The following is a 13,301-nucleotide window of genomic DNA, read 5'->3' as shown; positions in this document are numbered from 1 at the left end:
ACAGGTCTGGCAGGACATTTTCAGTTGTTGGAAGCAGAGAGCTCTGCAGAGCCACATCCCTGCTCTGCCTCCCAGCTGGATGTTCCTCTCTGCCCCGCCGCTGAGCTGGGGAGCATGGACACGCTGCACAGGAGCCTTTCCCGATGGAAAAGGTACCACATCAAGGTGCAATTGGGTGATGAGGACACCATGATGTCCCTGACAGCCAAGCCCAGAGACATGGTGATGGACCTCCTGACTCAGTTGGCATGGGAGGGTGTCACTTCATGGAAGAAGACATTTTATTACAACTCCAGGCAGCTGGAAGAGCACGAGACTCTCAAAGAAGCCAACTTCCAGAATGGTTCTGTCCTGCTTCTTGTCAGCAACCCAAGGTAGGCAGGAGCTGACCTGCAGGAGGGGTGGTGCAAAGGAAGGGGAATGCTCTGGGTCTCTCTGCCCTTTGGTATCAAACCCTGCAATTTCCAGCAGGCAGATTGAGACTGAAGTCTCTTCAGTTCCAGACATGCTGTGTATTAAGCAAGGGGGCAGAAGGAGGGGGCAATCTGGTTGCAGCTGCCTGGCCTGGCTCTGATCAGGTCACACTTTCCTGACCACGGAGCCGAGCATAAGAGTGCCAAGACCTGCAAAAGGGCATGGGAGGATGTGTGAGATGGGGGGAGTGCTCTGGGAGCCTCTCGTCCTCAATTCTTTCTTGTCATCCCTGTCTCTCTCCACTTCCTTTTAGTAGATACTTTCTGCAAGTACTTGAGGGTGCTGTGGTCCTGCTGTGACAGGGAAGAGCTGGGAGCTGACAGCACAGTAAGTATTGGACAGAGATGGCAACAGGCTGCAGCTTCCAAAAATCTGCCCAGATTGTGGGTGAGACTTGAGGACAGCCAGTGCTCAGGAGATCAGCCAGGGCAAAGCTTATGTTCCAGAAGGAATGGAAGCTGAGATAATGGACCTGAGACCTGCTGGCCCACGTGATGGTTCCAGGATAGAATTTATGCCCACCTGCACTGGCTGTCCTGATGTCTGCTTATTGCTGCCAGCGTGATTCAATGTGTGAAGCAGTTTGGGTAGAAAAGATGCAAAGCAGAGCAGGGGTGTGCAGCATCTAATCCAACTTTCTGAGTCCTGAGCCCTGAGTTACGTGTCTCTGCTGATCAGTTTCCTCTGCAGAAAATCCTGCACTAAAGACTTCAGTTCCTGATTATATGCCATATACTGGAATGGTCCTATTTTCCAGTCCAGAGGCAGCTTGAAATCTCACACAAAGAAGATTTAATAAAGCATTTCCTTTCAGACCTCAGCCAGACACAAGAGATTTCACATTGCTAACTGCAAGTTAACTCAAGTCACCCACAGTCCCTTTCCCCAGCATCTCATTTCAGCTCTGATTAACTTGGCTCAGCTCCTCCTTTTCACCTTGTTTTCAATGGTAGAAGCATTTGTATTTGTTGTTGTTTCCAGTGTTTATTTTCCTAAACTGTACAGCCCGAATTTTGGAGAGTAGAAAAGAATTTGGAGGGACTCAGTTGAAGGGGTGCACATACTGAAGCTCCTTTGACAGCTGCCTGACTTCCATAAGCTGCTGGGCACCTTCCCACACGCTGCTCAGCTGGTCTGGTGGTGATGTGGGAGTTCCTGAAACTGCCAGGACTCTTCTGGAATTTTGTCCGCTGCAGGGAGCTGCTTGGGTGCTCTTTGCCAGCTCCGTGTTGGAGCATCAGCCAAAAAGGTCCCTCAGGACCTTTTTGGTCAGCAGCAGTGCTGGGTGCATGGTGGTAGCTGTTCCCTGCACATTTGTTGATGGTTGATGTTAGGTGGAGGGATATTGTCTTGAAGTGGTGAACCGTGAGCTAGAGAGGTTCCCAGATGTGTGGTGTCCCTGTCACTGACTGTTCCTAGGGATGTGCAGCTCCAGCTGGATCTAGGCATGGGATGAGCACAAGTAAACAGACAGAGCCTTCACCCTTACTTTCAGGCTCCTTTCTTCTGTGGTCACCTCTAGCAGTCAGACAGACAAAGTCTGGAATATAAATTACCCAGTGCTTGGACTGTTCTCTGTGCCACTGCAGTTTTGGCCTAGGGATTGTCCCTCGTGGGCTGCCTGGATGTGACCACCCAGGTTTGGAAGGCAGGAATTTAGAATGGAAAGCTAGGCCACTCTGTGCCAGCTGGCCTCTCCATGCAGAAGAAAGTTCCCAGGCACATTCAGATTGCTGGCACAGACTTGGCCACAACACATGGGATGCCCTCAGTCTTTTAGAAGCTGAGGTTCACTGAGGCCAAGCAGTCATTCTCATCATATATGGCTTGCCCCCAGAATGGAGTTCAGCAAGTCACTGGTGAATAGGTTAAATAAAGTAGATGCCAGCACTGAGTTTAGCAGAAGTCTATTATCTGGAATCTCTTGGTGTTTATTTTCTGGCCTGAAGCCACCTGAAAACATCTATCTTGGGGCATTAGCTCAGTTACCATAACAACTCATCTAGGAACAACTACTGACAGCTCAAAGAGCAGCCCCAGGTCTCACGTGGTAGATAGATAAGCCACTCTTAGGTCAAGATAAGTGTGTCCAGGATTCTCCCTATCCCACAATCCAGCCCCGGTGCCCCTGGTGAGTGCCAGGGCTTACACAAACTCTGATATGTTGGAGACCCTGTTTTATCATTCAGAGCCTGCTCAGCCTATGATTCTAAAGGTCCATCCACTCAAGGAGCTACCTCCTGGCAGAGTAACAAACCCATCCACCTTTGGGGAGCCCAGATAATTCCCTTATTGGCATTCAGTTTACAGTCTCTGGTTTTTTGCCTTATAAATGTTTGTCTGAGCCACTTGTACAAGGGCTAGGGTTCAGCTCATCCTATGGAGCTCCTGCCTGCATCACTCCACTCTCCTGTCACCCCTTCTCTCACTGGAAGGGCCTGAGAAGCAGTCCCCAAGCACAGCATGGGGATGGATGCTGGATCCACAGATGATGGATCTTAAAAAAGAGAAAGAAGGGAAAATAAATGGGATCTACACAGTCTGACCCTACAGAGAAAGCTGACATTAGAGACATGAATAAAGTCCTTCACAGTGGGTTCCAGTGTGATGTTGTGATGCCTGCTCCTTGTACTGACCTTCCAGCTCCAGGGGTTGCTCAGCAATTACTCCTCAGCATGGAGAGAAGACTTTTCACTCCCATCCAACTACAGCAGACTTGCCCTGTTAAGCTCAGGCCCAGCAGCAGGCTCCACAGCACCTCACAGTAGGATAAAAATCCTTTAAATAGCACCAGGAGCCTCTCTGCTCAGGGAGAACTAATTAAGTTCTTCAGCACATGCTTAGACATATGTTGACCTGGGATGGCCTTACCAGGCCTGCTTCCATCTACTGGATAAATTACACTGCCTTAAAAAACATCCTCCTAGAGATGTGTTTCTTAGGCAACAGCCAGGTGGGGGACTGCCTGCTCCCTCTCTGTGGCTGTAGGCAGTATTTATGTGTATAATTCCCAACCCAAGCTCTCTTCTGGTGTAAACCACCTGAAATCTCTCTTAAGTGATTTTTAAGTCCCAAAAGCACAGTTGCCTCTGTGGATCTCTTGCAGCACACAGGCCAGAAAATGAGACCTGTCCTGGGCTCAGCTTCCTCCTGGTCAGCCCAAGCAGCTCCTTTAACACAAGCAGAGAGCTGCAGCAGTGCAAAACATGGTCCATAGGATCTGAATTCAATCCCTGTGCAGCTGCACCAGATTGCAGGGGGTGACACTGAGCTGATGTGTGTCCCCCAGGGGCTCTGTCCTGGTTCTAGGCAAAGGCTTCATGAAATGGAAGTTGTATTCTAAACCAGGTTCTTTCCTGCTCTGAGGTGACACAGCTTCCTGGACTTGTCTGTAGTTGTGCTGATCTACACCAGGTGAGGATTGTGCTCACTTGGGACCGACATCCTCTCCTGTGTCCTGGGCTTTTGTGGGGCAGATGTGCCACAGGGTGGGCTCCCACCACATCTTTGGCTATTAGAATCCCTTGAAATTTCAAGTGAGGAAGCAAATGCTGGCACATGAATCCTGCCCTGGGTTTTGTAGAAAACTCAACCGGTGACTGGTATCAGCCTAAGTAGAATTGTAGTGTTCTTTTCTAGGACCTAACAAAAAACCCCACCCCATAAACTTTGAACTTCTCAAGGTCCTGATGAAATGTTTGCAGCACAGGTTCAGTTTCTTGTCTGCATAACTGCAGAGAGCAATTCACAGGAATCAAAAGACTCAGCTCTGCACTTACTGGCTCAGCTGGGTGGGGTGGCTGCTGGTAGAGCTGCTGCCTACAGGCCACAAGTACCTTGGTTGCAGTCCAAGACATGATCATGAGCTCTCTAAGCATATGCCAACCTCTGTGGGTCAATTGTAAGTACCTCTACAAACTTGCAAGAGCTTCAGCCTCTGTTCTGGAGAGCCCAGGGGGTTTGTACCCTTGTCACAAAATGCTTATGGAACCATGACACCAGAAAGCCACCACTGAGTGTGAATGCAGGTGGGTGAGTGTGTCGAAAGCAATCTAAGCCCTGTCTTGCTGTACATATCCTCAAAGTGCTCCTTAAGTTACAGACTGCCCTGTTCTGAGATGAAAAATGGATTTGCAAGAGCTAAAATGGGAGAGCCTTGCCTGTGGGAAAAAGGCTTCCAGCCAGCTGCAGGTTATCTGGAGGGCCAAGGCATCTTTTGCAGAAGGATGAATGGGTCTGAAAACCTGCAAGAGGTTTATCCTCAGCTGTACAGCATGACTGAAAAAGACAAAACAGTCAGAGGGTCAGGTTTATCTTCTCCCCTTGCCAGGGTCAGTACCACCTTGGTCAAATGCCAGTTTTGATCGCAGGTGTCCAGCACTCCAAGTGTTTGCCTCTTTCTTATTCAGATAATGCCAAAGAGCAGAGCCAAAGCCACGGGAGATGGGGAGTGTGACAAGGGCTGAAGAGAAGCAGATGGCAAGGAGCTTGGCCATGGAAAGACCACCAGTGTCTGGTAAGTTCCTCCCTGCATGGCAGCTCAGGGACTGTTCAGAAAGCAGCTCTGAGGATTTGCAGCACAGTGCCCATGAATAATTAAGTAACCCCAACCAAACAACAAACTAGGTTTCCTCATCAGCCTGCCATGTGTTGGCAGCTGCCAAAGCAGAAATGTGGCTAAGAGTGACTCAGCTCCTGAGCAGTGAAGCAGAGTGAAAGGCTCAGGAGAGGGGGACTTCTGCTGGGGGGAGGAAGTGAAAAGCAGCTGAGGTGGACTTCGCTTAGGGCTCTGGATGGGGACATTGGACAGCTGAGTTTCATTTTGACTCCCACAAGATTCCTCAGGAAGTTGCTGCCCTTGGCTCCTGTTTTCCTACTTGTAAGTCAGGGATAACTGATTCTTCCCTTTCTCCCATTCTTTGGCCATCCAGCTGTGACTCAGGGACTGTCTGGGCTCCTGAGCAGTTCCTCTGCAGCAAGAACCTGATTTTGAGCTTGAAGTCTTTGTACAGTAAATAAGCAGCAAGTAAGCAGTCCTGGAGCTTGACAGCCTTTATATATCCCAAGGACAGAGACTGGTTGGTCACTGCTAGGACAGCTGCCTCACCTGACATCAGGGACCCATTGCTGCCTGATTGCTGAGCCAGGCAATGAGCCTCCTTGTGCTCTTCTTCCATCTGTGTGCCAGCCCCCCTGCTCCAATAAAACCTGAACCAGCTGACCTGATTCAACCCAGTTTAATGGAAAGAGAAAGGTTTCACAGCCCCAAGATTCCTGCAATTTTCATGAAAAAAACAGCAGCTGGAAAGAAGAGAGACATTTCAGTTAATATCCTCCTGAAGGAAAGGTAATTACCCCTCTTGCTCCCTGTCTATCCTGAGCTCCAGGTGGGCAACCTGCCTCGGTCAACCCCTTTCCTGCAAAGCAAAAACTGTTGGAAAAGTTGAGGACTCTGCTGGGGAGGTCCTGAGGGGATAAGGGCACCCTGGGGATAGTGCAGTGAGCTGGGACACCAAGAAAGGAAAAACTGAAAAGCTGTTGTATGTAATACACAGATCAGAAGAACAGGTTCCACCAGTTTTCCTGCTCACAGAACAACTTGATTTTGAGGTTTCCACTTATTTTCAGGATGAACTGGATGTTTCTTTAACCACTGCAGTACTTTCCCCAGAAAATTTCAGTGACTGACAAGCGTCTTACCAAACCCCCCAAACCTGTTCTGGTTTTCAGCTGAAAACCATGCCTTTGGACTCCTTTTGGCAATGAGAAAACATTTCTTTTTTTTTTTTCAGCCAAAGCAGTTGAAGAAATGCCATGGAAAACAGTTTCTCATTTGCCAATTGGTTTTTGTTTGTTTGTTTGTTTGGGTTGTTTGTTTTTTGTTTTTTTTTTTGCTTTTGTTTTGTTTTTTTTTTCCTAGAAACAAAAGTACTTGGACTTTGCACAGAAAGAAATTCTAAGACAAAGACTTGAATGTACTCACAGCTGAAGATCTTTCAGACAAGGCAACTGAAATGGACAAAGAGTGGGATGGGACTGAGCAGAGGAAGAAGGAATGGTATTTCTCCAAGGTCAACCAACAAACTTGATGCAGAGCAGAGGGTGCTGGTGCTGTTGGGTCAGCATTTCTGCCACTTGACCATGTGGTGCCTCTACACATTAAATAATGAGTTTCTTGGAGCAGAGCCAGCACTTTCCTGAGTGCTTAGAAAGTGCCTCAGCACACTCATAAATAATATTTTCAGTGATAATAGTAATATTAAAGTGAAGGTGTGCTGCTGAAGATGGAACACACTCAGCAACCCTAAAACAATGTCCCCTTTCTAGGCAAAGGTACAGTTTGCCTCACAAAGCCTGGGAGCCCAATATTTACTGCTCTGAACCTGATAATCACAGTCATTTGCTCTGCAAAAGGCAAACTGACCCGAGCTGAATTAGGTCCAGAATCTATCCTAACACCTTTTGCCTTTAGCTGGCAGCTCTGGAAGGCTTTTTGCTGCTCAGGGGGATACCTGGAAAGAGTAAACTAACTGTGGTGGTGTGGGGAGCTGCCTGGACTAATGTTTTTTTCAGAGATATGCTTTGATTGACACTTCAAATCTGCCTGACAATCTTTTATTCTAAGCACAGTTTCTGCCTTTGGAGCAGGATGAGCTGGTTTGGTTGCTGTCCTTCAAATGGTGGATGTTATCACCTGGGAAAAAGAAGAAATAAAAAAAGAAATGAAAACCACCTGGAAACAGCCACAGGTACAGCATAAAGAGAGGTAAAACTAACTGGAACTATTTGAGGTATTTCTGGTTTTCCCCTCTCTGCCACGCAAGATGCAGAGGAGAGGCTCTGCTCTGAGGAACAAGAGCTGGCTGTTTCTTTCTCTGACTCTTCATTAAGTTGTTTTCCTTCAAGAGCTTTTTAATGCTCTGCAGACAAGACAGTGCCACCCTCCCATGATGAGAGGACTGGGAATTCACTCCTGCCGTCCTGCCTCTTCTGTTGTCTGTCCTTCCCATGCTGCTCCTTAGTTTCAGCATCCTAATGCTTGCCAGATACTGGGATCATCACATCATGAGCTGCTCCCAGAAGAGGCGACAGCCACGTTTTACAATATAAGTTGGGGTTTACCTGAGACAGGCCAAGAAGACCGAGTCTCCAAACGGGGAGCAGCGTGCTTCTAGAATCCTCTGCTGAACACAGACTTAGGTGGTCAGAGAGGTCTCTTGCTTGAGATGTTCTCTTCTTGCTTGTCCAGGTCCACAAAAACCCAGCCAGACTCTTTAGAGTGCAGAATACAGGGCTGCTGTCTGTCCAAACAGCAGGAAAGGTGCTGAGAGTCAGAACTGCTCTGAAATGGATCTCTCCTTTGCTGTCTGTGAAACACAGGTGTGGAGAATACACAGAACCAAAGCTGAGAGGAGTGCAAGCTCCCACCTGCCTGCCAGCCCAGCTGGACTGCAAGCTGGAAATGTCTGCAACCTCCTATGGCTGGGATTTCTTCTGGTCAGGCGTGTTTATCTTTGGGATCCTCCTAAGGACAGGGGAGCCCTGACAGCATCACCAAAAGCACTGCTGGGCCCTTCTGTACTCACCTCCACCTTGGAGCTGCAGCCAGACCTTTCTGCTTCTTCTCTTCAGCTTTCCGAGCAGAGGACCAGCCCAGGCAGGACATCCCCATCACCTCCTGTCTTTCCTCAAGGCAGCTCAGGCTGAGGCACATTTCAGCAGCTTCTCTGCTTCTCCTGCACCCAGGTTGGGGATGCATCAAGTGGTTCAGCTTCTATCAGCCTGGCAGCTTTCCTTGCTGCTAAATTTCCTTTTTAAAGTTACATCAGTGATGTACCCACAGAGAATGAAGGAACAGCTGCAGCCTGTGAAATCTGCCTTTAATTCACCTGCCTCATTTAATTTCCTGCCCTGCCTCCTAATCAATGAGTCTGCACTGGTGGCCCTGGGAAATCCAGAGGGGTTTTTCACATCCAGCCCTGGGGTCTCCAGCAGGCTGGGTCACCTGTCTGCTGAGGCTGCTTTATTATGGATTCCCCTCCAGAAGCCCCTGATGCTCTCTGAATCCATGGCACCACATTTCCTTGGGGGCAGAGGGCAGCTGAGCCATTTTGGTCCCTCTCAGGAAGGCTGAGTGGTGTTGCCTCCTGGCAATGCTCTCCTTCCAGGTTTTCCTGGTTTTCAGCCATATGGCTTTCTTTCCAGGGCTACAGGCTGCTTTTTCCTGGGGCTCTGTCTCCAGGGTGGCCCTACCTCAGATGGGATGCTGAGCCCAAACATTGCCACCTTACCTCCCAGGGTAAGGGCTCCCAGCAACACGGAGGGACCAGTGATGCTGCTCAGAGCCTTGTGCTGTGTCACTTCCCAGTGTCCGTTCACCAGGATAGTGGCACCACGTCCCCTCAAAGGTGCTTTCAGGACTCCAGTGCCTCAGGAAGCCCCACTGCACTTTGGTTAAGCAGATTCCTGCTGTCCCTTTTGTTTTGTTTTGTTTTGGATTTTTTCCCCAGTTTCTGTTAATTCCAGTTGCTCCATCAGCTGGTGTCAAAATCCTGGGAGACAGAAGGCTGTCTCTGGCTGGAAGCACCTATTTTTTGATGGTGCTGCTTTACCTCCTGAATTCCGATCTGTATCAGATTGCTCTTTGCTGACACGGACAATTAGGATCTGGTGTAATGCACAGTGGAATAAAATCTGTGGGGAACAAAATCACAAATCAGTATTTCTGTCAGCTTGTGTTCTCCTGTGATGGGGCCCTGCTTAGTTACTGCTGCTGGGAAGCACCAGGCAGCAGAGAACCTGGTGAGCCCTTGGGTTTTGTAGGCAAGAGCTGCTCTCTCTGCCTGCCTTTACGCTCTGATAATGTAAACCTCACAGACAGACTGCCACCCCCACTGGAAATTTGGTGATCGCCTTGTTTTTTCAAGCCTCTGTTTCATATACTGCAAGCCAAAGCCATGGGGTTATTTCCAATCTCTCTGCAGAGATGACGTGGTGAGAGGAGCTGGAATTTCAATCTGCCTTTTAATTCAATTTAATGTGCTAATTCTGATAAGCCTTGTAAGTGTCCTACTGTCATTCGTGTCACTGTGGTTGTTCAAGTTGTTGTTGTTGTTTTCCCATGTTTGGTGCTAAATATTGTAAATGGAGAGAACTATTTAAATTTTGTAACAAGTTGCTGTGAAATTAAAAACACGAGAGTCCTGCAAATGCAAGAGGTATGTCTTCAATTTCAAAAAGCAAGGCACATCTCTGCAAAGTGATTTGCTGCTGATGGAGCTGCTTTTACTGCAGAAGGCAAGTGTTAAAAGTTAGCTGACCTTGGACAGTACCTGTAAGATCCAGAGTGAGAGCAATGCCTGTTCATGTCCCACTGAAATGATGACTTCTGGTGGCCAGCAAGGAACGGGAGTGAGAGGTGGTGAAGCCAGATGGATGAGCTGAGTTCAAAGTCCTCCTAGGAGCTATGCCAACATCACATATATCTACTTAGAAAAGCCTTTGCAGCTACCATAGATGACTCCAAATGCCCTTATTTTCCCACTAGCAGTGAAATAAGCAGCTTCAATGGGGAGGAGTACATCTGTTTGACTACACGTTGCCAGGAATAACCTTTTTATTTGCTAGCAGTAATAACCCAATTTTTTGCTAGCAGCATGGCCACCACACCAGTCAGCCCAAGCTGCCACAGATCACCTTAGTGCTCCTCAAACTTCCAACTACAACTGAACCAGGGGAGCAGGAAAGGCCTCGGGGGAGGAAGATCTGCAGGAAGCCAAAGGGAAGATGGAGACCTTGGGTTCTAAAGAGTATGTGCAGGGAATGAAATGTATCAGGGCCAATCAGTCTTTTGGGGGAAGACTTCTACCAGGCAAGGCTGAGCAAGCTCAGTTTCTGGCTTTCTTCAAAAAGCTTGGGACTTGTATTTAGGTGATGAGATGGTTAGGGCTGGCAGCTTGTTAGTTCATCTTCTGGGGGAAAGAGAGGCTTGTCTACCTTGGGTGCATGAAGCTGCAGCAACTCTCAAGCTCAGGGCTCTGGGCCAGGACTGAGATGAAAAATCTCCACTGAAATTGATGGCCATGCACCTGATCGTTTCACCCTGGCAGAGATGTTCTCACATGGCAACGCCCTGGGAAACTCTCCCTTGGAATACATCAGATTTTGCTCTCATTTATGCAATTAAAAAGCCAGTGTAGCTCCATTTGAAACAACTGTTTTCATCCAATGCAAATGAGAACAAGATCTGGCCCAGGCTGTTTTTCTACACAATGGAAACTGACTGAATTATGGAAAACAGGAAACAAATCTAACATAAATCTAAATGGAAATATCATGCTCTCTGTTACATCAGAATAAATTGGAAGCAAGTTTGTTGATTCTAATGGAATTCGTCTGGATTTACACCAGACTGTGGCTCAGCATTTGCCACTTGGCTGCACACTGACATCAAAAAGCAAACCATGCTACCTCATCTGAATAGCTTTGAACAATTTCTTCCTTTCCCTTTACATCCAAGCAATTGCCTCTGCATCCTGATAGCTGATTAGCCTTTTCAAACAAACAAAACCCGTGCAAACAGACATCAACACTGAGCCCTGCTCTCACCAGCATCTTCAGAGCCAAAATGCTGAATGTGAAGTTCTGAGCTTGGTTTGGGAGTCCCTTCAGCTTGCTCCTGTTCACAATGTGGAGCAGGAGCTCATGGGAGGACAGAGCTCAGCAGGACCTATTCTGATTTCCCCAAAATACACCAAATTCATTGCCTTCCCACCAGCAATGGTCAGGGTCAGCTATCTCCTGGGATGCCCAGGAGAGCATTCAGTTAAAGAAGCAAAATATTGTCCAAGTCCCCCTCCTGCTGTGTTCATCAGCTGGCCAGAAGGGAATGATCACCCTTTGTTGCTCATTAGCAACAAAGCACACATGGATCTCAACCAGCACCTGAATGTGCCAACCACTACCTCTCAGAGCCTTTATGTTCCCATCTGTAAGTGGTTATAGTAAATACTTTCCTGCTTTTATAAACCTATTAAAGTCTCTCTAATGAAATGGAGGCTTCCAAAGAGCTGGGACTGTTATGGCTCACTCTTGTTTAGGTTTATTCCTGCAGGTCAGCCCTCTCTGCACTGCTGCACTGCTATCCTGCTTCTGTTCTTTACAGCATCACCTGGAATAAATGTCTGCAGCCAGGATCCACCTGACAGCTGAGGTGTTGATAGGCAAACAAAAGCTTCAGCTTACCCATGGCTCTCAGCCTCCAGAACTCCAGAGGTTATTTCATCCATGCTGGGGAAGTTGGGATGCGTGATGCACACATCTGTCTGAGCAAACAGAAAGCAAAACTGAGAAGTAAGTGGGTCCCATGCAGTCCTGGACTGCAAAGTCCCAGGGAATCAGCTAAAGTTGATTTGCCAAGCTCCTTGGAGAGCCTCAGAAGCATCACTGCTCTTTATTCACTGCCTGTAAATAATCCTCATGCCCAGGAGAGTCAAGCCTGCCCTGAGGTGGGGGTAACAGGACAACAAATGCAGTCCAGAGAGAATCAGAATGGCAGAGACATTTTCTGCTCCAGCAATGCAGGAAGATGGAGGACAGTTACTTGCCATTATAGGAATAAAACTCTTTAGGCATGGGCCTTAAAAGTGGGAATAATTGTAATTTCTTGTTCACACCATGCAGTGGGGAATCAGGCCCAAGCTCGTAGGTACAACTTTTAGCTATAAATGCTGTGGACTGTCCTGTGCTGTGCAGAGCTTTCCTGGGTCAACAGTCACAGTGATTTCAGAGTAGGTTTCCCCAGGCTCTGGCACTGCCTTACGTGAGGATGGATGCGAGACTCTATGCTTGATTCTCATCTTCCAGTCTGAAAAATGAAGTGATTTTTAGTGGGGATATTCCTGATTTACTTGACTATGCATGTAACCTGGCTTCAAGAGCTGATACAACCTTGATAAGATTCTTAATAAGTTATCCCTCTATTTAAACACTGTTTGTGGTGGGCAAAGTCCCATCCAGTTCAGCACATGGAGACTCTTGTGAAGACAGAGCTGGCTGTCAGAAATCAGGTTTGGCCATGATGGCAATAGGTTAGCCTGTAAGCCCCAAGTAAATTTGCAAATTCTACCTGTTTCAGAAGAAATGCATGAATAGATTCTGTGACTGATCTGAAATGTCATTTGACTAGTTTTGACTGTGCATTTGTTTTGTTCCTGGGAAATTTCAGAGTACAAAAAGACTTTTATTTTCTTTCTTCTTTGAAAATTGTTTGTAACATAGACTGAGATTTGGACCAGATCTTAAGCTCACATAAGCAGATGGATCTCAATTGCATTCTGTAAAGAGATGCTGATATACATGAGCTGAGGATCAGGGACAAGAAAATGAAAGCAAGAAACTGCTAGGTATGAAGTTTTTTGAATAGGGAAGTGAATAGGATGTGTCACTTCCTAAAAAATTGATTTGTCCAGAATGGCAACCTTGCCTGTTTGGGATGTGAATATTTAGAACATGTCTTACTGACCCAGTTGCCATCCTTCAATGAATCCCTTTACATGTTGATAGTTTGAGGATTTCCCCACTGTCTGCTCAGGGAACACACAGGTAATGCTGGATGGTTTGAATTAAAATATTTAATTGTGAAAAACGTCACAGTGAGGATTTATTTTTCAAATATAAAGCCTTTGGTGATAGCTCCTGATTGTGAACTAAAGAATGTGGTGATATGGGTGAAAGCCCAGATTATTTTAATTGATTTTAGTGCTCCTAAAAGCACTAAATGCTGGAAAACCATATGCTGGAAGTGCAACAGATAATGTACATGGACC

The 13,301-nt window shown here is 47.2% G+C and overlaps 1 protein-coding gene across 1 annotated transcript; it reads left to right on the top strand.

The window, feature by feature from the left end:
* Positions 1–114: 114 nt before the first annotated feature.
* On the top strand, positions 115–378 carry TINCR (TINCR ubiquitin domain containing). Its single transcript, XM_071727942.1, has one exon. The coding sequence runs from the start codon at positions 115–117 to the stop codon at positions 376–378; it is 264 nt and encodes an 87-aa protein (XP_071584043.1).
* Positions 379–13,301: the final 12,923 nt, after the last annotated feature.

Source organism: Heliangelus exortis, chromosome 28, assembly GCF_036169615.1.
Source record: "Heliangelus exortis chromosome 28, bHelExo1.hap1, whole genome shotgun sequence".
Classification (NCBI taxonomy): Eukaryota; Metazoa; Chordata; class Aves; order Apodiformes; family Trochilidae; genus Heliangelus; species Heliangelus exortis.
Note: the sequence above shows the minus strand (reverse complement) of the source record. Positions and strands in the feature narration are given on the sequence as shown.